Below are 27,938 nucleotides of genomic sequence, written 5' to 3' on the forward strand. Positions count from 1 at the left end.
TACCAATTGGAGACGTTCATTTCGACAGTTTCAAAGATACATGTCAATATCAAATGATTGCTAACCTAAAATACACATATCGCAACACACGACGTGTCTTAACAGGCAAAACAGTATCGGCGCTTCAACAACAAGGAGTCCAAAACGAGTTCCATTTCAACAGCTCAATCTGGATCTTTGACGCTCACCTACAATGCTGACATGAACTTAATACATTGGTGATTTGCCACATGTGTACAAAACAAATGTGCACAGCCCGTTCGCAATGTTCCAACATGTCACAGACGGAATGTTACCCCGCTCACTCCTTCACAACTGTGCTGACGCCGTGAGCGATTCCTGCTCAGCTTGACGTAAGACCTCGAACAGCAGCATCTGGTCCTTAGCCAAAGTTTGGATCCCGGAGAGGTCTATTAGCTCCTCTGGCACCCGAAGATACCGGCATCTGTTCATGTCCGCCCATAAATTAAACAGACGCCGACGATAATCTGCTTCGGGAAGGAAAGTCGGCGTTTGGTCGAAATCCACTTTCATCTGTCTTCTCTTCGTGAGACGTTTACCATTCTTTGCTGAAGCAACCCTCTCACTAACTATAAGACTTTTCAAAGATTCGGCTTTTGCGACAGTAACTTCCTCTTCCTGCTCTGGGGGATTCGTCCGTCGCAGATAATCGTTTATATTCTGAAGGAACTCCTCTTTCCGGAGCTCGAGCTCCTCCGTTCGGGCGAGCTCTTCCTCCAGGAGCTCCTGTCTCCGCTCTTCATATAAATCATCCCCCAAGTTGGAGTCTATTGAATCATCAGATGGGTACGTAGATTTTAACTCCCTACTAGGACGGCGATTGAGAGAGGCTGAGGGTGCACGGGCATCTTTTTCTGCCTGGGAGTGAGAAGAAAAGGGGGAATGTGTGTGTCCGTGAGAAATGCTGTTACACGACACACCAGTCGTAGGTCGGGAGACATTGAGCTTAGCCTTGTCAAAACCTACGCACGACGATGTCGCTGGTCTTTTATTCAACCCATCGCCATTTCTTTCATGAACGTTTGATTGGCCGATTGTGAAGGCACTTAAAGGTCTCAGCTTGTCATTGTTAGGAATCACGTCAGCAGACATTCTCCGCCTCGTGACGTCAGAGGCAGGGGCATCGATGAACACGCCGGTGACTGAATTACTCCTACACAGACCGGGTAAAGATGGAGGAGCATGAATGTGGCCTTCATGGCGCCCTGTGAGACGAGGATGGGCACTGGAGGCTCGGTCTCGTAAAGGCCTCTGAAATTTAAGCCTCCTCGACGCTGCGGCAATTTTTAAAGCTCCACTGATGTTCACCGAGTTGTACGCCGGTCGCAGTTTACCGTCTGCTTCAAGTTGTCGTAGATCTGAAATTTCGTCAGCCGATAGGTTGGACTTGATCCGGGATACCTTGTCCTTCAGACGCCGATAGTTGACCTTAATGATTCTGTGGTCAAGGTCGAGGAGCTTGAGCGAGTATGTTTTCTCTAGAGTCAGGGTTTGTAGGGATTTCTCAAGACATCGCTGTTCTTTCATGTTGAAGGTCACGGCCGCTACCTCTTTATCGCTCCCGTACTTCCGGCCAGACATAATACTTGTTACCTAGCGAGACACCTGAAAAAGACGAATATATATTGTAAGAATAATGTTTCAAATACATTCCTGATATTTGGGTTGACAATACTTCACCCTGAAACCATATTACCACTGAAACGGTACGGACAGGAATGACACAAAATACCGGAATATTAATATTAACGTTAAATTCGTCATTCGTCACCACTCGCCCCTTTCCGCAACCTGCTCGTCCCCCTATCGATGAATGTTATGTGCGAAAATACGACAAACCAATCAGAATGCGCGTATGATTTCAAGTTCTTCGTCAAAGAATCCCTCAGAAATAATTTGTGAGTTTATATGTCTTGCTTCTAAAAATATACCCAAGACACGGTTAAATGTGTTCAATCATACTGTATAATTCCGCATGTTCCGATGTGCTTTAAATTGCATCTGAAATATGTATAACATATGGGGAAATATATGTGATCCATTACGCAACGAGTTGACAATTGTTTTAGCTATGCCCGTTTGCGCAAAGACGGAGCCCGGTCGCAAAAATGGCCACGCGAGGGGAAGAAGTCGCTATTCGGCTTGTCCCGGAATAACACGAGTTGGTCACGGATGTCATTGGTCATGTACTGCCTTTAGTCGACGTACACACAAACAATCAAGTCTTCCCTGTGGCAGTGTGCGTGTTGTATTTAGCCACAGTTCTAGCTACCACATATTCAACTGCTGACATCCCCAAAACAATTTTGGTAACTATTTCCACAGTACGCTTTAACAATCTTCGAAATATTAGCATTGATTCTCATTTAGCAAGTATGACTAAAGAAATATGTGTTTTTTTCAAAAGCAAAGAAAGAACATCAGTGCTTCTGAACTATCCGTCACATGTCGAATTTACGGATACCATCGAACATAATTTATGAGCAATCTCCTATGCTAGGGTTCGTGACCTGGCTGATGAAGTGCCATGGGCCGCGATGGTGTGTCACAGTACTCGATGGTGTGTCACAGTACTCGATGGTGTGTCACGGTACTTGATGGTGTGTCATGGCACTTGATGGTGTGTCATGGCACTTGATGGTGTTTCATGGTACTCGATGGTGTGTCATGGAAGTAGATGGTGTGTCATGGAACTCGATGGTGTGTCGTGGTACTTGATGGTGTGTCATGGTACTCGTTGGTGTGTCATGGTACTCGATGGTGTGTCACGGTACTTGATGGTGTGTCATGGCACTTGTTGGTGTTTCATGGTACTCGATGGTGTGTCACGGTACTCGATGGTGTGTCACGGTACTTGATGGTGTGTCATGGCACTTGTTGGTGTTTCATGGTACTCAATGGTGTGTCATGGAAGTAGATGGTGTGTCATGGAACTCGATGGTGTGTCATGGTACTCGATGGTGTGTCACGGTACTTGATGGTGTGTCATGGCACTTGATGGTGTTTCATGGTACTCGATGGTGTGTCATGGTACTCGATGGTGTGTCATGGTACTCGATGGTGTGTCGTTTTACTTGATGGTGTGTCATGGTACTTGATGGTGTGTCATGGAACTCGATTGTGTGTCATGGTACTCGATGGTGTGTCGTGGTACTCGATGGTGTGTCATGGTACTCGATGGTGTGTCATGGTACTTGATGGTGTGTCATGGAACTCGATGGTGTGTCATGGTACTTGATGGTGTGTCATGGAAGTAGATGGTGTGTCATGGTACTTGATGGTGTGTCATGGTACTTGATGGTGTGTCATGGAACTCGATGGTGTGTCATGGTACTTGATGGTGTGTCATGGAACTCGATGGTGTGTCATGGTACTTGATGGTGTGTCATGGTACTTGATGGTGTGTCATGGAACTCGATGGTGTGTCACGGTACTCGATGGTGTGTCACGGTACTCGATGGTGTGTCACGGTACTCGATGGTGTGTCACGGTACTCGATGGTGTGTCACGGTACTTGATGGTGTGTCATGGCACTTGTTGGTGTTTCATGGTACTCGATGGTGTGTCATGGAAGTAGATGGTGTGTCATGGAACTCGATGGTGTGTCATGGTACTCGATGGTGTGTCACGGTACTTGATGGTGTGTCATGGCACTTGATGGTGTTTCATGGTACTCGATGGTGTTTCGTGGTACTCGATGGTGTGTCATGGAAGTAGATGGTGTGTCATGGTACTCGATGGTGTGTCATGGAACTCGATGGTGTGTCATGGTACTCGATGGTGTGTCGTGGTACTTGATGGTGTGTCATGGTACTCGATGGTGTGTCGTGGTACTCGATGGTGTGTCATGGAACTCGATGGTGTGTCATGGTACTCGATGGTGTGTCACGGTACTCGATGGTGTGTCACGGTACTCGATGGTGTGTCATGGAACTCGATGGTGTGTCATGGTACTCGATGGTGTGTCACGGTACTCGATGGTGTGTCATGGAAGTAGATGGTGTGTCATGGTACTCGATGGTGTGTCATGGAACTCGATGGTGTGTCATGGTACTCGATGGTGTGTCACGGTACTCGATGGTGTGTCATGGAAGTAGATGGTGTGTCATGGTACTCGATGGTGTGTCATGGAACTCGATGGTGTGTCATGGTACTTGATGGTGTGTCATGGTACTTGATGGTGTGTCATGGTACTTGATGGTGTGTCATGGAACTCGATGGTGTGTCACGGTACTCGATGGTGTGTCACGGTACTCGATGGTGTGTCGTTGTACTTGATGGTGTGTCATGGCACTTGATGGTGTTTCATGGTACTTGATGGTGTGTCGTGGTTCTCGATTGTGCGTCACGGTACTTGATGGTGTGTCACGGTACTTGATGGTGTGTCATGGTACTTGATGGTGTGTCATATGGTACTTGATGGTGTGTCACGGTACTTGATGGTGTGTCATAGACCTCGATGGTGTGTCATGGTACGTGATGGTTGGTGTGTCGTGGTAGTTGATGATGTGTCATGGTACTTGATGGCGTGTCACGGTACTTGATGGTGTGTCACGGTTCTTGATGGTGTGTCATGGTACTTGATGGTGTGTCGCGGTTCTCGATGAAGTGGAGAGTTGCTCACACTATCAACCATTTGTTTTGTCTCGTCCAAATTCGATTATTCACAGGTCGCTGCGATATTGCTTTGATGTTGTTGACTAACGTCATACACTCAATGTCAAAACTGCAAATGACGTTACAACGAGAATCAAGAACAAGCCTACAAATAAGCTCAGGTTACAAACGACCATATCCTGATGACACTCCAGACATCACGACATACAAACTTTACGACTCATCTGCATGTTTCCATGACAACATGCAGTCACCAGTGAACTGGTATATAGTTCACAAAGTTTGCCACATAATGACCATTCTTGAAGAAAAAATAGGAATCTCTTCAAGTAGTATGGAAACAAACAAATACAAACTTAACGCATAGATCGCATCAGTTATCAATGAAAACGAAAAAAATATTTACCATGGAGCAGCCACATTGCAATCCTACAACGTCCAGGGTATCAGCTCCGTGTGATTCTACCCCTAATGAAATACAAGCAGCGAATAACTTATTCCACGGGAACACACCAGCTTGCGGGTGGCAATAAAAAGTATTGACCCTATAGCTTATGTGATTCCACTTGAAGAGAAATGACCGGTTCACATGCAAAGAAAACATACCATTACAATGTGCAAATATTTCCCCGACCAGTTCCGATTCGGCCTGAGGGTGCCCGAATGCTGTAGCTGCGTGCTTGTTACACCATACTAATGGAATTGTTTCAAGTCTTTATAAGACTGGTGCGTTCGGTCGATACAGATCATTCGCTTATTTCGTTCTGTGTATTCCTTTGTTTGCTGTTTAACGGAGCACCATTCGTAACGCAGTCAGTGTTATAGTATAGAAGTTATAGATATTCGTAGCGCTATAGTGGTTTTGTGAACAGTGGCAAGCTGTATGCTATGCCTGTTAAGAGGCGTTCGCTCGTCACGCCGAAGACATAGGTACAATGTGTGAAGTCCATTTCTGGTGTTCCCCGCCATGATATTGCTGGAATATTGCTATACGAATACTCATTCACTCGCTCGCTATGTCTGTTAATAATCGACAAACCAGTGATTGATATTATGAGCAACATTTAATCATGTCACCATGCTGGACCCTTGCGACCAGTATAGGTTGATGGGAATCAGTACTAGTGCGGTAATTGGGTGATCGGACGTGGTGAGGGTGGGAGTTGGGAAGGTAATAGCCCTGGATGGAATGGTATGGAAATGGTGGGGGTCGGGGGATGGGGCGGGGAGAGGTGGGGGTGGGTGGGTGGGGGCGGACTAGACCAGATGATTGGATAGGTGGAGATTAGATGGGTCTGTTTTGTATGTTTGTTGTTAAACGCTGTAGTCAGCAATATTCCAGCTATATGGCGACTGTCTGTGAATTAACGAGATCTGGATCAGACAATCCAGTGATTGACATCAAGAGCATCGATCTACACAATTAGGTTAGGCATCAACCAAGTCAGCAAGCCTGACCACCCGATCCCGTTAGTCGCATCTTACGACAAGAATGGGTTGCTGAAGACCAATTCTAAGACCGTTAATCTTCACGGGACTGTGTTTGTAAGAAGCTTAGAATTAACTATGATAGAGACTTAACATTAATGTGAGTTATCATTAATACATATGGCACACTGGTTTCTGGTCGCAACAACACCAAACGTAGATTAACATGGAACATCTCTCGAAGGGATCGAGAGACGGTCGTATTTTACAGTCGTTTACTTAAGAGGGATATTTGCAGAAACAAGGTATTGCTAGAAAGGAAAATAGTTGTGTCAATTTTATGAATTGATCACTGAAAATTAGTGATGACACCAGGTGTTCGCGAAAAGGGTAAGCATGTCCTGCTCTATCGGTAGCTTTCGCCACTCACATATATTGCTTTCAATAGTAAGTGCTTATTTGTTGTCTGACGCGGCACAGAAGTTTCGCAAATACGCAGTAAGCAAATATGCAAATATTTTACAAATCAACCACATGCAAAGTCGACGAGCTTAAGAGACTCCGTGTACCCGTGGAAGTGTATTTATCAAGCAAATGTGTTCACTGTTTACAGACTCAATCTAGACTGTGGCCAGTCTTTCTGTGTGAAGCAAGAGGGACAGAATACATCCATATGCAGTATGTACACATCGATAGAAAATTGATATTTTATTATCTCTTACAAAAAGGCTAATACCGTAACACGTTTGTTTGCAAGCTTAAGGCGTTGAAGTACTAAAAGTGCAACGTACCATAGTAATGACTTAACCGTCTTTCATTGATTGTGGGATTTATGGGGTAGTGATATTGGTACTTCCAATAGCAGTCCCGACTGGCAGCATAAGCCGGCAAAATCCATCCATCAATTACGATGGGACTACTTCTTACTCGCGGAAGGGGAATTCAGGACAGTCTGTGAAGTGAGGTGGTATTTGCGTCTGGGATCACGACACCTGTCCGGTACTTAAGTACTTAAATCGCTTACAGGTAGGAGGAATTGATTTTCACTTGTAGAGATACTGGTATTTTGTGTTTTTGAATAATATTAAAGAATTTGGGTACCAACTTGAAGATCCTGCTTTATTACATGAAACGTATCAGAAAAAAACTCTAATATGATTTATTATTACCTACGAGAGCAAACATCGGGCTCATAAAAATCATATGTGCCCTAGGGTCATATTACGTCACGAGACAACAGTGTATTGTTTCCGTCATCCGGACGGCATTTTGACGTCATTCGAATGTTATTGTGACGTGAGGTTGGAATGACGTCACCCTAGAAACAACGTCATAGCTGCAGATTGACGTCATTCGACAAATTGTTGCTCTTGCGACTTGCTGTTCTTGCAGGTAAATACTGAAATTCGTCTCTGTATGTAGACATCTTCTTCGGTAATAAATAGAACATTATATTCGTGTTCATGTCATACTATGTTTATGACACTCGGGAAATTCCGGAATTTAGACACTCGTGTCGTTAAACATAGCATAACATGAGCACTCAAATAATATCCTCTGTATATTCGCTCGTAGACAATTACTAAATACTATGGTTATCTTAAATGTTGACTTTTAACATAATTGATAAACAATACGAGTTCAAGTTATAATGTTAGACAAAATATTTATTGATGAGCGGTGTTATTTGTAAGTTGAGTTATAGAGAATTTCCCCCTCGTGTCTTTTGATATCAAATATATCAACACGAGTTGATAAAAGTGGAAAAACTCCGAGGCTTGCTGAGGAGTTTTTCCACTTTTATCAAGTTTTATCAACGAGTGTTGGTATATTTGATATCAAAAGACACGAGGGGGAGATTTTACTTATCATCCTACATCATTCTTCCAACTATTTCAGTGTGTAGACAGAAATAAGCAGTGTCTTAAGTGTAAAAAGTACTGCTGACAGCTTCAGTAGCAGAGCCATTAGTGACGTCATTTGATTGTGACGTCATGGTTGCCTCACCTGGATTTTTTATAGAAAACTTTTTTATTTTTTTGCATCAAGTTGGGCACAGGTGATACTTGTACAAATATTTGCCCCCTCCTTTCAAAAAAAGTTAACTACGGCCTTGGTTATAGTAGCGACACACAGATACATAGAATTATATTTAACATGTTTACAATTACCATGACATTAATGTTTTGATATTCGTATTATAGGTGAGGTCCAAACTTTATCACTTACCAGTCCCTATCGAGGATGCATGTCACAATATTCCAATGTTTATGCACCAGTAGCGACACACAAAGCAACATTATCACATTATCGTTCTTACTGAACAGAAGTCGGAGACCTTGACATTTATAGCGACGTCTTCTGCACAGTTTCCAAATCAAATTAATCATTGTGTCCGATATTCAATACATCAATCGAAAAACCCAACGGATGTAAAACAAGTATTATTCATCCATGCCTATCAACTCAGCTGGCAGCACAATTACAATGCTGCACGATCTCATTGCTTTATCAGCGGCAGATATCTGCTATTGTCTCGTGATAAACACAGGCACTTTTATGAATATATTTCTAAGTAATTGTCAGTATTGGTGACGACTTAACTTTAAAATTCGCAATTTATTTATTTCGGGTCATCGCGTACTTTAAATTTTACGACTTCTGTTGTCTCGAGTGTGATTTACGACAATTTGTCAGGAACGGATTACGACATTCAGGTGTGGCAGGCACTTGCTGGTAGTAGACGGTTCGCTGGATTGTTGCGTTGAAAGGTTACCAGATACAGTTTGGGCAACGTTACTGATAAAAAAGGGACCATCAGGTTAATCTTGTACCCTGCGTACCTTGACAATGGACGTATGTTAACACACGACCACATTGTAAATTCCAACAGTGTAGACCTAGGAAATGGATTTTCAGATTATGCTTTACAGATGTTATAAGCCTCGGGATTTACAAGGACTTAAATAACAGTAGGAATCCTTACTGGAACATTTGATGGATATATGTGCCAATATTAATTAAAAAAACCAAAATGTTTTTTTCTTCAAAATACCATTCCAGACATTCAAATGGAATTAGAAATCCAAATTTATGACTTAAATGTGTCATATTTTGTGGGTTGCTTTTTGAGACATTGAAGATATACCCGAAACTCTCAAACAATGAGGGGGCATGGGTGGCCAAGTCGTCTAAGGCGCCGCGATTCGCTGTGCAGAGTTGCGTCCCTTGGGCACACAAGAAAGCTATGATTGTGGGTTCGAATCCCGGTTCGCCCCGATTATGTTTCTAGGTTTGTCAGCACCATACCCGTGCTCGTGGGTTTCAACGAAGTGGTAAACGTCTGAGACCTGCATCACTTCGGGCTTTCCTCCCACATTAAGCTGACACGCCGCGATATAACTGGAATACTGTTAAAAGCGGCGTTAAACCCAACTCACTCACTCACTCAAGCAATGAGTATATACTGCTTAACACTGATGCGGCTATTGATATGTTTCATTATATTATGAAACATGGTAATGTGTAATTATGTTCAGTGATACTTAACACGGAACCAAGAAGCGTCAGTTCAATGACAGTATCAATCACCATCTGTATGACAACATCTCAAAGTACACATTTAGATCCACCTCGGCAGAGTATCCCTACCAGATGTCAAGTGGTATATCATTAGATTAATTGTAATAAAGTGTTAGAGCTCCTTACTTGTTACCGAATTTCAGTGTTCAGCCTTATCTGACACTGTCTTGGCAATGGATAAAACCATACCTGATTCCAGAATCCTCATTGATATGCACAAAGTCTGAATCAGGCCACGATTTCAGCAAATCTGGTACCATATAGTTCTTTCTAGGTATCCAATCCCCTCTCAACCACGTTTACAAATTCAACTTAATTTGCCTGAGGTAAAACTGAACTCAAAGTAACCATGACACAACCCTCACTTTCCGATAACCTTTCTTGATGGTGCTGAACAGAGAATGGTTCTATTTCGTATTATATAGTCTGTCAGGAACTGTGACTTGCAGTAGGTATGTAATGTACTAGGTCAAATGTCGAAACGGTCCTCCTATGGATTACATGGCTTTAAAGGTATGTAATCCCAGTCCAAACATTGCTACACGCTACTGGGCAGACAGATAAAGACTACACTTCGTGCTAGCATATATTCACAACAGAATACAATTCAGTGACCTATCCGATGAACAATATTTTGAAAAGGTGGCATGCAATCAGATGTCTTGCCATTCCCTAAGCGTGTATTGTCATTGAGATCTCGTCCCATGAAACTAGCCATTCACCCGCAGCGACTCCCTGTTCGTGTGGTACCATCCACACCATCGGTAACTATGTACTCAGCCATAACAATATCCGAATCTACTGTGCCAAGGCCGGACTACTTCCTCAGCGGAACTATCGCGGGGGTCTGGAGGAGGCATTCGGGTGTGATGAGACGGAACTGGAATGCTTCTTGACTAGTGTCCATATCGTTAGTGCTGACAGGATGTGACATTTGATAGTATGGGAATGTATTTTATATACTTAACTATTTGTCCATATAATCTGTAAATTGGCTTTAGTGACTGTGACATTCTTCGTCAATGCCCTGATTCAGATAGACACTGATATAACAAGAACGGCGCCGACGACCCTGTATGAGATAATAATAATCATAATCATCATCATCATTACCACAATTAATAAGAAAATCGTTGGATTGCTTATCAATCTAATTTGTTCCATGTCTCTCCAAGAAACAAGAAATACCCCAATACTTATATATAGTCCTAATGAAAGTACGGACAGCAGGAATTTAAAATATTGAAGTTATAAGTCTTAAAGTTTTATGTATCATTCACCCGTGCCCAATTACTTGTCTGTTATTTGGAAATAACAAGACAGTGGACTAATTAGAAATATTGGTTTTAAACCGCTTAGAACGTTTTTGAGGATTGAAAAGAGCGCTTAAGTAAGTAAACGCGCGCTCTTCTATTTTTGGTTCTCGTTTTAAGATGTATGCTTCATAAATGTGATTCCAGAGGTGGCTGTACTAACGGATGTCACACTCGCATGCGAGTGTTTGTTTATTCCATCTATATCCCGGCGTGACGCACCAGTTTGGAGGCCCCAAGTGACAGTCGTAGCCGTTGACCACATTACTGAATCCCATATGTACTGACAAGCCAAGTACAATCGGGTCTTTTCTTGGATTCAACTCTCGACCCGCGGACCCTGGTAGGACCAAGATGCAAGGGCTCTGCACAGCACATTGTATCGCTATAGACCTCCTGGCTCCCCGTGAACTGATGCAGTGAATGGTTTCTCCCAGCCACCATCGTCTGACTGTAACCTCCCTCTACACACCTCCTTGTATTGATGCTTCCTTATTCTTGTAGTGTACTACACTTTCAGATACTGGTAATCCGGTAATACATAATGTTTGTGTGTCATTGTTCAGATCGATGATGACCTATGGGAGAGCATAAATCCAAGTAATTGATACCACGCTGTGAGAGGCAAAGAAACATCTTTGTTCCCGAGGCCCCCTGCAATGACACCATACCACCAGCAACTGCCACCGAGTAATAAATTCACACCGATATAACAAGCAAGACGTGCGTATTGTACAGGGACATCACAGGCCGCATTACAGGCCCGGCGAGCTGGGTTTATCGCAGTACAATGTGCACTTCGTATGTTTTAATTTACTTTAGTGAGTTGTCCGATTGTGTTTGGTTCGGCCATATATCAAGAGCAGTACAATATAGATGTAATAAGTGTCAAACGTGGCGAAATGAGAACGATAATGGGTAACGCGAGATATGAATCGATTTATAGAATCAAATATACTCACCGACAAAAGAAACGCCAATACCATATATGTTGGTTAATATATGAAGAATTACTCATATTTAGAGATATTAGATTGGTTTGATGCACAAACGAACATACTGGTATGTTGTGTGATCCTTCGCTGATGAACTTATAACATGTGACGTCATAGATCCATGACTCGATATACACCACTTGTCTCGTGCAGGATTAACATGTAAAGTTTGGAAATCACGGGCAGCATATCGCGATACGAATAAAAACACCGTGGTAACACTTGACTGATCGTTAGTTTTGCCATTAAGTGGTACACATTGGAAACACTTCTCCTTAACGTATATACTTCTCAATATATTTCTATGGTTCGCATTTCTTTTGGTGAGTATACGTCAGTTTGGAATAACTGTGTTGTTAGATTAAGGATTGGAATTTCGCCATACAACATTGTGGTTTGTGTGATCTACTGTTTATAGCCTTGTCGTTAGGATATGTTCTGCCCTTAATGTCATACAGATTTAAACGAACTCATTTTATGTACACACAATGTAACTTTAATCCTTTTATGGAGGATCGGTTGATGAGAGTCGTTTTATTCAATATGAGCTATAAATACATTATGCGAACGTACGTGTCATTAATGTACATACTGAGTACAGCCCCTATCTTCATCATGTTGATATTCCCTACTGCAGGGAGATCCAATCAGCATCGAGCGTTTGAAATAAGAAGATTCACGCGAATATCCCTAACTTTTTGTTTGTTTGTTGTTGAATGCCGCACCCAGCAATATTCCAGCTATATGACGGCGGTCTGTAAATAATCGAGTCTGGACCCGACAATCCAGTGATTGACATCATGAGCATCGATCCACGCAATTGGGATCGATGACATGCATCAACCAAGTCAGCGAGCCTGACCACCCAATCCCATTAGTCGCCTCGTAAGCATGGGTTGCTGAAGACCTATTCTACCCCGGATCTTCACAGGTCGAATACCCCTAATTGCTTCGCGTCCAACTGGCGATGGCTGATGCAGTATGGAATGTCAACGGTTAATTCTCGGGACACAGGAAAATACATTCTTGTACCAGAACAACTTGAAAACGTGTGCCCCACGGCGTCGATTTATCGACAAGATATTCAATAGGATACGGAGACAAGAGTGAGTGAGTATTGTTTTACGCGGCTTTTAGCAATATTCCAGCAATATCACGGCGGGGGACACCAGAAATGGGCTTCACACATTGTACCCATGTCGGGAATCGAACCCGGGTCTTCGGCGTGACGAGCGAAAGCTTTAACCACTGGGCTACCCGACCGCCCCTACGGAGACAAGACATTGCATATAACCAGGACTCCGTATTTCAGGAACTAGTAGGAATATCCCTATCAGAAATTGAGTAATTTGGCCCTTCATTAACCTGTATACTTGATGTAGAATACCGTTGTACCTGATATACAAACACTAACTTTACCCTACAATAAATTGTGTGGAAGACGGGCAACTGTAGGGTTTGTCTGTACACCCGTCACTAGCTGAGTGGCAGTGTTAGCAGCCATCTTAAGGACACCAGACTGTTTCATTGTTTAGTAATCAATACCGAATCGGCTGCTGTTTTAGAAATTTCATTATAAGTAAAAGATTACATTGTACTTAAATTTACTTAAATTGTATATTTTTTTGCTTATCTGGGGTAAGATAGCTTTTTCCTTTTTGATAAAGTTTCCTTTCCTTCCTTTTCCTGTATTGTTGGCATTTTTGAAGAAAATCAGTTTGTGTTGGAGTAACATTATTAATGAAATGATTGGTAAGTTTACAGCGTGGGTGTGAATGGAAGAGACGTGTATATCCAATATATCTTTTGAACAGTGATTGTATATTGTTTTAATATCAGGCTCATAAACTTTCTGTGTGGGAGTAACATTATTAATGAAAAGAGAGGTAATGTCAGAGCGTGGGCGTGAATGGAACAAACGTTTAATCCAAGATATGTTTTGAGCAGTGATTATATTTTTAATATCAGACACTTTTACACCAACATCTTCATAAGGTTTTATCACACTATTTCTACTGATTTCTTTCAGTATTATTTTCCCTTTTAAAACGAAAGTACATTTTTTTCTAGTTATATAAAATGTTACTTTGATTTGGTAGAGTTGATAAAAGGTGGGTTAGTTTTTTGGTACAATGAGACTTTTTAGTAAGGTAATTAAACATAATCACGTGCTCGCCATTAGTTCGTGATGATTGTTACGGTTTGTCTTTGTAAGTTTTTCCACCATTTCTGCCAAATTGTGAGTAAATATAATGCCGAGTAGAGTAAATATGTTTTTACTAATCTAAATTCCAACTTTTGCACATGATTTTATCAGACAAACTATAAGTGTCTATCCACAACCATGCGTTTTGCCAGTGGTAATTTTAAGGCCCGAAAAAGACGCATATGTTTGAAGTGTTGCCAGTGTGATTTGGAGACATCCTTCAGTTCTGCGAATTGGAAAATTAAATATTCTGCCCCATCAATTCTTATTCCTTTATGTTTTTCTTTTATTATTACGTAACAATATTGCCAGGTTTATCGCCCTGCATACATTCTCTTGTTACTTTGAAGACATCTGAGAGGAAAAAAATTCACCAAAATACTAGATTTTAAATCGTGATAGAAGGTTGTTATCCAGTGCCTAACAGAAAGTCCCAAGTTGAAAATAGTGAGTGAGTGAGTTGGGTTTAACGCCGCTATTAACAGTATTTAATGTGGGAGGAAAGCCCGAAGTGATGCAGGTCTCAGACGTTTACCACTTCGTTGAAACCCACGAGCACGGGTATGGTGCTGACAAAACCAGGTCTCACACGTTTACCACTTCGGTAAAACCCACGAGCACGGGTATGGTGCTGACAAAACCAGGTCTCACACGTTTACCACTTCGGTAAAACCCACGAGCACGGGTATGGTGCTGACAAAACCAGGTCTCACACGTTTACCACTTCGGTGAAACCCACGAGCACGGGTATGGTGCTGACAAAACCAGGTCTCACACGTTTACCACTTCGGTGAAACCCACGAGCACGGGTATGGTGCTGACAAAACCAGGTCTCACACGTTTACCACTTCGGTGAATCCCAAGAGCACGGGTATGGTGCTGACAAAACCAGGTCTCACACGTTTACCACTTCGGTGAAACCCACGAGCACGGGTATGGTGCTGACAAAACCAGGTCTCACACGTTTACCACTTCGGTGAAACCCAAGAGCATGGGTATGGTGCTGACAAACCTAGAAGTATAATCGGGGCGAACCGGGATTCGAACCCACAATCATAGGTTTCTGGCGTGTCTAAGGGACGCAACTCTGCACAGAGATTCGCGGCTCCTTAGATAACTGGGCCACCCGTGTCCCCAGTTAAAAATAAGTCAAAGCTCTTTGAAGGAATTCCAAGTCTACTGAATCGAAGGTCTTTTTCAAAATCTATGAATAATAACATTCCCGGAATTTCCATGCTTCCGGAGTAGTTCTTACATGCCACAACGATTTCCTAAATGTGTTTGTCACCACGGTGTACTAAATGTGTCTGCCACCACGATGTCCTAAATGTGTCTGCCACCACGGTGTACTAAATGTGTCTGCCACCACGCTGTCCTAAATGTGTCTGCCACCAAGACGTCCTAAGTGTATCTGTCACCATGATGTCCTGAATGTGTCTACCACCACGATGTCCTAAATTGTCTACCACCACGATGTCCTAAATGTGTCTACAACCACGATGTCCTGAATGTGTCTACCACCACGATGTACTAAATATGTCTGCCACCACGCTGTCCTAAATGTGTCTGCCACCACGCTGTCCTAAATATGTCTACCACCACGATGTCCTAAATGTGTCTACCACCACGATGTCCTGATGTGTCTACCACCACGATGTCCTAAATTGTCTACCACCACGATGTCCTAAATGTGTCTACCACCACGATGTCCTGAATGTGTCTACCACCACGATGTACTAAATATGTCTGCCACCACGCTGTCCTAAATGTGTCTGCCACCACGCTGTCCTAAATGTGTCTACCACCACGATGTCCTAAATGTGTCTACCACCACGATGTCCTGATGTGTCTACCACCACGATGTCCTGATGCGTCTGCAACCACGATGTCCTGATGTGTCTACCACCACGATGTCCTGATGTGTCTACCTCCACGATGTCCTGATGTGTCTGCCACCACGATGTCCTGATATGTCTACCACCACGATGTCCTAAATGTGTCTACCACCAAGATGTCCTAAGTGTATCTGTCACCACGATGTCCTAAATGTGTCTACCTCCACGATGTCCTAAATGTGTCTACCACCACGATGTCCTGATGCGTCTGCCACCACGCTGTCCTAAATGTGTCTGCTACCACGATGTCCTGATGCGTCTGCCACCACGATATCCTAAATGCGTCTGCCACCACGATGTCCTAAATGCGTCTGCCACCACGATGTCCTAAATGCGTCTGCCATCACGATGTCCTAAATGTGTCTACAACCACGATGTCCTGATGCGTCTGCCACCACTATGTCCTGAAATGTCTACCTCCACGATGTCCTAAATGTGTCTACCACCACGATGTCCTAAATGTGTCTACCACCACGATGTCCTAAATGTGTCTACCACCAAGATGTCCTAAGTGTATCTGTCACCACGATGTCCTAAATGTGTCTACCTCCACGATGTCCTAAATGTGTCTACCACCACGATGTCCTGATGCGTCTGCCTCCACGCTGTCCTAAATGTGTCTGCTACCACGATGTCCTGATGCGTCTGCCACCACGATGTCCTAAATGCGTCTGCCACCACGATGTCCTAAATGCGTCTGCCACCACGATGTCCTAAATGTGTCTACCACCACGATGTCCTGATGCGTCTACCACCACGCTGTCCTAAATGTGTCTGCTACCACGATGTCCTGATGCGTCTGCCACCACGATGTCCTAAATATGTCAGCCACCACGATGTCCTAAATGCGTCTGCAAATACGATGTCCTAAATGCGTCTGCCACCACGGTGTCCTAAATATGTCTAGCACCACGATGTCCTGATGCGTCTGCCACCACGATGTCCTAAATATGTCTACCTCCAAGAAGTCTGCGAGGGTCATCATTGATTGTCAGAATATAGGCTTTTATTTATGTAAATATATCCGAATAAAACCTCAAATCTAAAGGCAAACAAAATACTTTCAGAATCTCACTGACCTTTAACACATGTTAGGCAATTGAAATAGATGAAAATGAACCTAACTCTCAGTATGCTATTAGAGTACGTGGAGGGGGGGGGGGGGGGGGGGGGGGGAGGGGGGGGGGGGTGTGTTTGAACGGGAGTGTGTTTGTGTGTAGGGGGGGGGGGGGGGGGGTTCATATCGACTTTCCTTCCTCCCTATTATACCTTTTGAGCTGTACTCTTTCAAAATAACACAGCGTGATTTATCCGAGCACGCCGGAATGGCTGCCGACGTCCCACCGGTGGCCACTTAGCAAACGTGGTCGCCGGGCACACCATAGCATCGTTCATCTCTATCAAATATCACCGACGTTAAGCAATAATCAATAGCACCCTACAGGTCCGAGGACCGTGTTGTGTGTTGTTGGGCTCAACGAGGATTTCCCCGTCGCCATCATAACAGTGTCACCTGACAAGGTGTTATAGCTGCTCAGCTGTTCCGTTGACCTCCCGTCATCGTTCACGCTATTGTCGCAGCGCCTTCACTGCCCCTTAAAGGCCGGAGATTGGTTATATAAATATATTTGTTTTGTCTAGAAACGAAATCGATAAACATATTGATTTTTAACAGCAAATATTCAAGTGATTACTCCCTTTGCTGTGTTGTATTCAGAATGTTGAGTGTACTTGGATGGTTGACATACGAATATCATCTTGTGATTGAGTGAGTGAGCGGGGTTTAACGACTCTTTTAAAAAGGAATTCAGTTACATCACAGCTTTGTTTCTCATTTTACTACCCATTCAGCAATATTCCAGCTTTATAGTGTTCTGTAATAATCGAGTCTGGACCATACAATCCAGTGATTTACATCATGAGCATCGATCCACGGAATTGGGATACGGTCACAGGCATCGACCAAGTCCGCGAACCTGACCACTCGATCCTGTTAGTCCCTTCGTGTGAAGCCCATTTCTAGTGTCCCCCGCCGTGATATTGCTGGAATATTCCTAAAAGCGGCGTAAAACCATACTCACTCACTGTTAGTCCCTTCTCACGACAAGCATGGCTTGCTAAAGACCAATTTTAACCTGGATCTTCACAGGCATCGGTTATATCATGGCCCGCCAGCTAAGGTGAGAGGGAGCCAACAGTGAAGCAGGTGTTAGATGTTTACGATTTTAGTGAACACCTACGGGTATTCACAACCAGCGGATCCTGACGGGGCAAAGGGAGCTAAGGTTTCTCAGCGAATAACGGCACCTTAGGCTACTGAGCTAACTACAATACCAACTTAAGACGTTATATCGAGGTAATTGCCATACTCCATACTTCCTGTTTGTGACAGAGACATAGTACGCCACTTGAAATCACAAAAGATTATAAAACCTGGAGATGATCATTGAATAATGGTAGGGTTATTTCACGGACCTCACAAGGAGGCGCTCCTGGGAGAAAGACAGAGCCATCCGGAGATGCCTCGGCAAAACATGACATAATCATTCTTATACTCACTCCATGCATGACCTCTTGCTCAATTAACATATCACAATTCAATTTTGTTTTAAATGATATATCACGGATCCATTGCATGGGTATCGTCTTGCTCAACAATTACCATAATTTAGACGCAATGGCTGAAACACAATAGAGACAGCAGTAGGTGGGTATTTGTAATGGAAGACAAAATCCCGTTAAAGCAACGGGGTGATTTTTAAATGATTAATTACTATATATAACACGTCAGGTAAATGAATTAATGATGTAAATATCTGCGAATTTGCATGCTCTTAAAGATTTTCCAGAATATATTAATAGAAACAATTCTGTCCATCGTATTCGTTTGAATGAAGGATGTTTGGGTCAATACATCAAACTACCTCCACAAATATTTAGATATTCTTTTTTAAATTTTACAAAACTGCTGGTCCTAGGTGGGTGAGTGCTGAGACAATATTTATCTCTATCGTGGCTGCCTGTAAGAATCCCCTAACTTCCTGAGACGTAGCGCCCGCAAGCCCAACTGCGTAGATCTATTTTCATGATGTCAATCACTGGATTGTCTGGTCCAGACTCTATTATTTACAGATCGCCGTCATATAGCTGGAATATTGCTGAGTGCTGCGTTAAACAACAAACAAACAAACAAACAAACAAACAAACAGCCAGGACAGTTTAAGAGCTGACCTTTCAGAGTGGTCACAAATCCAGTAATACTAATGTCCAGCAGTTACTGTGACCGGCCCAGTTACAGTGCAAGATGTGCGGGGTCTACTCTAGCCAGACCTGACCAAGGCAATATATTTTCGAACGACTGCCAACAAGTATTCACCTGACTTCTCCTTCCTGTGCCTCTTCTGATAAGGCGAACATAGACCTGTGCACACATGTGTGTTAAAAGTGCTGAATAAGAAGAATAAACTTTTTTAATCCTCATAAGGACGCTGTTGTAACTAAGGTCTGTGATTTACGGGGCACCTCGCAAGTCTCCTCTGTTGCATACACACCTACATACCTGTCCAGCCTTAATCTGCTCTTCAAGTGAAGAAAGCTTTTATGGGATTAGATAACACAAGACGTATTAAGTTTACTCGGATCCGGAGAAAAGAAATGAAATGCGTGTCAAAGAAGGGATTAGGGAAATGTCATATATGGAAATGACATCAGATTGTATTATACAGGCGCACAGACGCATATCTCTAACATTACTTTACCTTAATAACTACATGTGACTCTCTATCAAGATATACCAGAGTTGTCCTATAGATCACAGCGCGCCCTTATTTCTACATGTAAATTTCTGTATCAAGATATAACAGAGTTGCCCTATAGACCATAGCAACCCTTATTTCTACATGTGAACCCTTATATCAAGATATACCTGAGTTGCCCTATAGATCACAGCAACCCTTATTTCTACACGTGAATCTCTGCATCCAGATATACCTGAGTTGCCCTATAGATCACAGCACACTCTTATTTCTACATGTGACTCTCTGCATCAAGATATACCGGAGTTGTCCTATAGATCACAGCACACTCTTATTTCTACATGTGAATCTCTGCATCAAGATATACCTGAGTTGCCCTATAGATCACAGCACACCCTTATTTCTACATGTGACTCTCTGCATCAAGATATATCTGAGTTGCCCTATAGACCACAGCAACCCTTATTTCTACATGTGACTCTCTGCATCAAGATATACCTGAGTTGCCCTATAGATCACAGCACACCCTTATTTCTACATGTGACTCTCTGCATCAAGATATATCTGAGTTGCCCTATAGACCACAGCAACCCTTATTTCTACATGTGACTCTCTGCATCAAGATATACCTGAGTTGCCCTATAGATCACAGCACACCCTTATTTCTACATGTGACTCCCTATCTCGCTATACTGGAGTTGCCATATCTATCAGACCACACCCTTTTTACTTATGTGATGCTCTCTATCTCCATATACCCGTGTTGTCCTATAGGTCAGACCACAATCTTGTTTCTATTAGTGAGTGTCTCTCGATATACCCCAGCTCCCCTATAGATCAGGCCCGTTCAGATGACGTCATTTCTCATTTGGTTTCGTTCCATGGCTCATTCACAGATCTATGACAGATACAGATCGCGACGATAGTTCAGCCATAAAGAAAGAAATGTGAAAATCAGATTTCTCTTATCAACAGCACCAAGGAAACAAATTGTCAAAATATCGAGCCATCTTGAGTTTCCAACTTTATGTGTAGTCCTTGTGACTATAAGTTGATGGTACAAAAGCCGTAATACCACGAATATAACACAACAGGTGTTATATGTACCTTTGATTATTTCAGAAGCAATATTATCCCGACACGACACCGCGTGGGGTGGGATGTCCGTGGGATGTATCCTCGTAAACGTCCCCTACACAACAAAAGTTAATTGAACAGATGTGAAACGCAAAGTAAAATCAACATTGATCCTGAAAAATATTACATTCAGTTCCGAATTGTGCTGTATCTTCGATCATAGCTTTTGCAGTCACGTTGTTTTAACGAGAGGCACAAACAGACTTAAATGTCGTTTTATTGAGCTGTTTTGAGATGAAGAAAAATGTGGACGCAAATTGTTTCTAAGGAAAAACGGATTCATCACACTTTGAGGGCCTTCATGTCATTATAAACTGCAATAAACATGCTGAAAGTGCATTGTTTGATTTCTGGCCGCCGCGTTGTTGTTTATTCATTGTGGCGCCTCGTGACAGAATTATCAGGAACAGGGATTATGAATGGTCTTTATTCCTTGCCAGACCTCGTGGTAGTCAATGCTCTCCTGGAAGCAGCGGTCGCTCGATGTGTAAAAACATACAGACTGCTTTAATATTTGATAATCCTCTCTTGAAGAGTTTGCGAATGTGCTAGATGCACGCGGGGGACACGTTCTCGGGAGTGGTATTGTCTTCTAGCTTTCCTGGCTTTGGTCTTGTTGTTGGTACTTGTGGCTCCCCTCACTCGTCAACACACTGGAATTGGGAGACAAATATTCCTATAGACTCCTTATAGTCTCAGAGGATATGGGTGGCCCATTGGTCTAAGGCGTTGGCATTCTCTGTAGAGTTACGCCCCTTGGCTGCCGGGATCCGCTGATCTGTTTTCGGATCCCCGATTCGTCACGATTGCGAGACTTGATTTGTCTGCACAATACCGTACAGGTTTAAATACTGCAGTAGACGTCTAACACCTACAATGATTCAGGCGTTCCCCCCAGAATTAAGCCACACACCATGATATAACTAAAATTTACTCTTAAAAAAAAGAAACGCACAGCCAGATTTATGTGAGGTAGGAAAATGCATTGATACGAGGAACCGTACAAGGTATTGAGCCAAAATGTTGTGGAGAGAACACTTTGTGATTGTAGTCATCTCAGTTATCGGTACATAGGAAAAGTCCAAGGTGAAAGTCAGCTACCATCAATAACGCGTATGTCCCCCGTTGGAATCGATAGCGGCCTGACATCTCCGGCCCATGGAAGAGACGAGTATGTGAATCACAACTGCTGCAACGTTTGGGGTTGTGGTTGACGTCGGCGTATCCGTCTATCCAATTCATCCCACATGTGCTCTATCGGGTTCAAATCCGGGGATCTGGAGGGCCAGGGGAGAACATCAACATTGTTGTTATGTAGACATGCTCTTGTGATCCGTGCTGTATGCGGTCGAGCGTTGTCCTGCTGGAATACACCGTTGTCGTTGGCTGCAATTGGGAGGTACGTGTGGTACGAGAATTTCGTTGATGTATCGTTGAGCCGTAAGATTGCCCCGGATATGGACCAAACCTGTCCTGCCATGATGGGAGATAGCCGCCCACATCATAAAACCTGTCCACTTCCTGTACGCAGTTTCCGGCGTAACGTTCTCCCCGACGTCTGTAGACCCGTGCTCTTCCATCCCCTCGACGGAGGAGAAATCTTGATTGGTCTCTGAACTAGACATTTCTCCATCGCAGTTGAGGCCATACCCTGTGTTGACGCCACCAATGCAGTCGTTGTTGACGATCTTGTCGACTCAATATGACGCGTCGAACAGGATGTCTTATTCGTAGACCTGCTGCTCTTAAACGGTTTCGTTTGAGGTGGCTGTGGTCGTCCTTATACGTAGGTGACGCAGTCGGATGTAGCGATCTTGGGCGGGGGTGGTTACTCTTGGTCGTCCCGATCTTGGCCGATCACACCCATGCTGTTCAAACCGATCCCATAGCCTTTTGATGGTGCTGGGCGCTACCTTGAAACCTCGACAACAGCTGATCGGGATTCCCCTGCTTGCAAGCGGCCTATGACTTTGTTTCTTTGCACTTCGGTTAATTTTGGCATGTTGTTGAACTGTCACTATTCGATTGACGCAGATGCCAGACAATCAAAAACCCTGCACTTTAATACCGTTCTTTGTGCTGCTGCACGTGCAGCACATGCAGCTCCTTGGTCTTTTTGTTAATGCACTGAGTGCGTTCTTCCGAATTGTACGTGTTTCCCGACTAATGGTTTGCATGTCCTTGTTGTGATCATTCTGATCCGAGAAATTTGTCACTGACACTACAACACATTAAACCTTTCCTTTTGGCACCTCTTGGTTCGCTTATTTTGCTTTTATGGCTAAAAATATCCGTATTGCGTTTCCTTTTTTTTGAAGAGTTATACTTTTCACAACGGTGTTAAACTCAACTTACTCACTCAATCTTATGTTGGTTGGTTGGTTTGTTGTTTAACGCCGCACTCAAAAACATTCAAGCTATATGACGGCGGTCTGTAAATAATCACGTCTGGACCAGACAATCCAGTGATTGATATCATGAGCATCGATCCACGCAATTGGGATCGATGACATGCTTCAACCAAGTCAGCGAGCCTGACCACCCGATCCCGTTAGTCGCCTTTTACGACAAGCATAGTCACCTTTTACGGGAAGAATGGGTTGCTGAAGATCTATTCCACCCCGGATCTTCACTGGTCCAATCTTGTGTAATAATTTTATAAACATATTAAAAAGTACAAGAATATTAGGGTCCTAGATTCACCTCTTACGTATGGCTCTACAGCCATTACCATTAGCATACTGCAGTCCTGTTGCAAGTACGTGTATAAGGAGCCGTTTTGTTTCGGTTCGTTGGCAGAAATAGCAATACATTAAATATCACCGCTAACACCAGTGACCGCCTCCGTGGTCTAGTGGTAGAGCGTCCGCCCGGAGAGCGGAAGGTCCGGGGTTCGATCCCCAGCCGCGTCATACCAAAAGACGTTAAAAGATGGTACTTGTTGTTACCCTGTATGGCGCTCGGCATTAATGGTATAAAACTAGGACTGGTCGGCTCGGAGTCAGTATACTGTGTCTGAGTGTGGTATTCATCTTAAAACTGCGGCATGGTTTCTCAGTGAGCTAGCACTATAAATCGATATCAGTCCGGAGTAGAGCAAGCAGCCACACACATACACGTGCATGCACGTCGCTATATAAATTCAATAATCCTGGACGCGATGTTGAACCAAATTTCACCTCACCTCACCCACATAAAACCAGTTCCATTTCTACAAATGGACGTGCAGTAGAGTCCTGACTGTCCACAAACGCAGCGAGAAATGTGAAATGGTTCACAGATACTTTTTGGAAAAAACAGTTATAACTTTGAAATAGACATACTTTTGAAATAACCCTAATCAATGGACCATATACCATCTTGATAAACTTTTCGAAAATATGTTTATGTCTCACCTTGTGATACCCACTGTTCTGAATCAAAGACACGTAGCTTTCAGTGACCAGTACATCCACACAACTTGACGATACACCCTGTGCCGGCATGTATTGTCTGTGTGCCACGCATGACGTGGTGTAATCTACAACCTTGATTGTACATCACAGCCGTGGCATCAACTCACCACAGCTGTCAACATTAAACAAACAATGTCAACAAGGAGATCGGTGTTCATTTCAGAGTACCTCGCTCTGTGTGCGCCCTATTCTGACGATAATAACGTATGTTCAACTCTTAAGTTAAGTGTGTAAAATCCCAAACAGTAGATTTACCCCCGCTGTCTCGAAAAGGTTCGATGGGGCCTTTGAAGTAGTAAATACATTTCTGTCTTTTGAAACAGATCGATTTTCTTATTCTGGGGTACATTAGAACACCTTTGATACTCTTCAACCATAAGAACATCGTTGCATAAGTGCCTGTCGCGGGGCACATCAAGAACGAATATTTTGTTTTGGTGTGTCAGTATGACTGGCGTTATTGTTATTACGATGTCGCCATGGTACACAGTGTGTAAACATAAACAATAAACACACCAGGATGTATACCGGTAACTGGGTCACGTTGACATATGCACAGTGCAGCAGTTCTCTTTGGTGCATATGGCATACTGTGTCTTAGGGCTAGCGTGGCCATGTATATGCAGGTTTTTGCTTGTTTGTTGTTTAACGCCGTACACAGCAATATTCCACCTGTATGACGGCGGTCTGTCAATAATCGAGTCTGGACCAGACAATCCAGTGATTGACATCATGAGCATCGATCCAAGTAATTAGGCAGGATTGAAATGAATACCACGCAATTGTTCAGAAAAAAAAGACATAATTTGTTTTATGTAGTTTGTCTAAAATCTTCCATGACAAACACGAGTGTGGCAATGTACAATGTAATGATCCTATCGAACATATTAAACGATTGTACCAATGAAAGATGGATACATGATTAATTAATTCAGCCTAGGCCCGGTAGACAAACTCACACAGATACAGAAATAGCTATTTTTGGCAACATGGTATTGTCTCGTACAATAAGGAGTCCTCTACAGAATGAAAGTGCGCAGTCCCGGTAGATAGCCATGTGTATTGCTTCATCGGTCGGTACACAAACAGAAACAACAGACGCTTGTCAGCAAGGGGACAGGTGTGGTCGGTAGTGACTTGGGCTGATTAAATATTAAAGAATCGGAAAACAGTTGAAATTGCGAAAGAATAAGATTTATTACTGACAGGCGAGCATGATTGCAGTAATGAAACAGTTGTATGATTTCCGCATGAGAGGCGACCATCACGCTGGCTGATAGTGCTGCCACACCAGGCCATTATCTGTCGGAAATTCCAGACCCATGCCAACCATTCTGTCCCTGCCACCACTTCACGTCCAATAATCTATCAATAATTGCCTGATTATTTCAAGAATTGGGAACAGGCACAAACAAGTGACAACATAACTGAACGAGGTGTGGATACTGCCCAATGTCTACTGTCGTTGTTTACAACGTAAAGATCTATGTCTTTTGAAATGAGGTAAGGTAAGGTGAGGTGAGGTGAGGTGAGATGAGGTGAGGTGAGGTTTGAGATCGCGTTCAACATAACTGCACTTTCACTATCATATGGCGACATGCATGCATCTGTGTATGTGTGTATGTGTGTCTGTTGTTTGTGTGTACGCCGGTAATAATATGCTTGTCTCAAAGAATAAGACACGCATGTCTAAGTACAAACTCTAGCACACTGTGTGTGTGTGTGTGTTCGTGCGTGCGTGCGTGCGTGCGTGCGTGCGTGCGTGTGTGTGTGTGTCCTAGTCCGGTTTTATAGTGATAGCAGTTCAACTTGGATACCACACTCAGACACAGTATACCGACTCCGAGCCGACCGGTCCTAGTTTTATACAATTAATGCCGAGCGCCAGGCAGGGTGACAACAAGTACCATCTTTTAACGTCTTCTGACATGACGGCATCTGACAGACGGGCGTTCTATGCTCTAGACCAGGGACATTATATCAGGTTATATAAAAGCTGAACTACAACTGACTCTTCTCCTTAGTCGACATTTTCGTAGAGCACATTTTTACCTTTTTCTGGAATGACACACAGTCCGTGAAATATCTTGTGTATAAGGTTTAAGTAAAATAATACTATGAAGGATACTATAGAGTCACTTAATAAGCGCATCCCGAACCCATGGTCCGTCATTCACGGACGGCCCTGTGTTGATGTTTGTCTCAGGGCCAGGCTGCAGGTTGTTATTTTAAATAACCATCAACAGTAAAACCAGCTACTTGACTAGACATTTTCCATCTGTAGATTAATATCGGATCTATCAGTTTTGCTAATACAGTAGCCCGAGTTTATTATTCTCTAATATTGTAAAATAGATAGCCCTAAACGAAAGGACACCGAATATTCTTGTTGGTGTGTAAGGAGACATATTGTTGGTATACAAATTAATACTGAATGTCTATTTGCTACTTGGTATCAGGAAAGAGATACTCCTTAACTTGCACAAATAATTATTTGCTTACACATCATAATAAATTGTTTTCAAGTTAGTACTGAAATGCCAACTATAATAAATGTTTTCATAGTTAAAACATTTATAGTTAGTATTTCAGTTTCAATGTTTATATTATCATTATTGTCAGAATTTCAATCAAGTTCTCATCACCATAGCTTTTCCTTGACAATAGCTTCCTTGACATTTCTCCATTGACACATGTCCCGGACATATCTGACGCAACACAAGAGACCTTGGAACATTCAACACTGCAGGTAGACAATTCTTAGAAAATATATGATACAAGTTGTGCCCAGAGACCAACGGAGATCGTATTCTTAATTAATATGTTATTATGTTTTATACCATACAATCAGGGAACACATTGTCCTGCTAACCGAAACCGTGTCAGTAATATTTGTTTGCCGTCAAGTAACCAGCATCTGCCACATCAAAGGTTCGGAGATTGGATAAAATTTCCTCGATCTCATAAATCCACAAACTAAACAACAAACAATCAATCTCCTTGTAAACAGACACTAATATACATAAACCAATACTAACGTAAATCGGTAATCTAACATTAAAGCCAGCGAAATGAAATAAACCCTTATCGAGATTCTACTCACGGTCACATGTCTTCCAGCTCTTCCGCAATCCTCCCTCTGTTACCTGTATTGTGCCTGCCTTCTACCTGAGCGTCGTGCACAATCAGTTGATCGATACTCAAGTGACATGGCCCGTTGTTCCTAGGAGCAACACACAAATTATAACTTCTTTGAGTATTTCAATATTTAAGTGCCGTACGTAAATTCAGACAGGTCACATGACTAATTTTACGTCCACGTAGCCTTGTGTTTTCAGTGCAATCCCTTTGAAGGTGATTCGATCACAATGTTGTTGAAAATATGGCTTTTAAAGTGTTTGGCGAGAGTGAAGACTGTCCTATACAATGGCTTATGTTGTCTGAGCGGCGCTGTGGTATATCGGTATCCCGACTATGGAGTGTGTTGAAGGGGTCGGGTGCCACTATAGTGTAACCTGATAGCTGGTTGTGGGG

General features: G+C 43.0%; 1 protein-coding gene across 5 annotated transcripts; it reads right to left on the reverse strand.

The window, feature by feature from the left end:
• LOC124136944 lies at positions 1 to 27,930 on the reverse strand. Of its 5 annotated transcripts, none has more exons than XM_046503023.2 (2): positions 27,508 to 27,930; positions 1 to 1,626 (listed from the first exon to the last, which is right to left on the reverse strand). In XM_046503023.2, exon 2 carries the CDS (start codon positions 1,600 to 1,602, stop codon positions 310 to 312), a length of 1,293 nt encoding a protein of 430 aa, XP_046358979.1. In that variant the 5' UTR covers positions 1,603 to 1,626; positions 27,508 to 27,930; the 3' UTR covers positions 1 to 309. The 5 variants fall into 5 exon arrangements, with proteins under 5 accessions (XP_046358979.1, XP_046358980.1, XP_048258516.1 ...); XM_046503024.2 differs by lacking the exon at positions 27,508 to 27,930 and adding an exon at positions 24,345 to 24,748; XM_048402559.1 differs by lacking the exon at positions 27,508 to 27,930 and adding an exon at positions 9,838 to 10,057.
• Positions 27,931 to 27,938: the final 8 nt, after the last annotated feature.

The sequence above is a fragment of the Haliotis rufescens genome, unplaced genomic scaffold (genome assembly GCF_023055435.1).
Source record: "Haliotis rufescens isolate VD_foot unplaced genomic scaffold, xgHalRufe1.0.p SCAF_1, whole genome shotgun sequence".
NCBI lineage: Eukaryota > Metazoa > Mollusca > Gastropoda > Lepetellida > Haliotidae > Haliotis > Haliotis rufescens.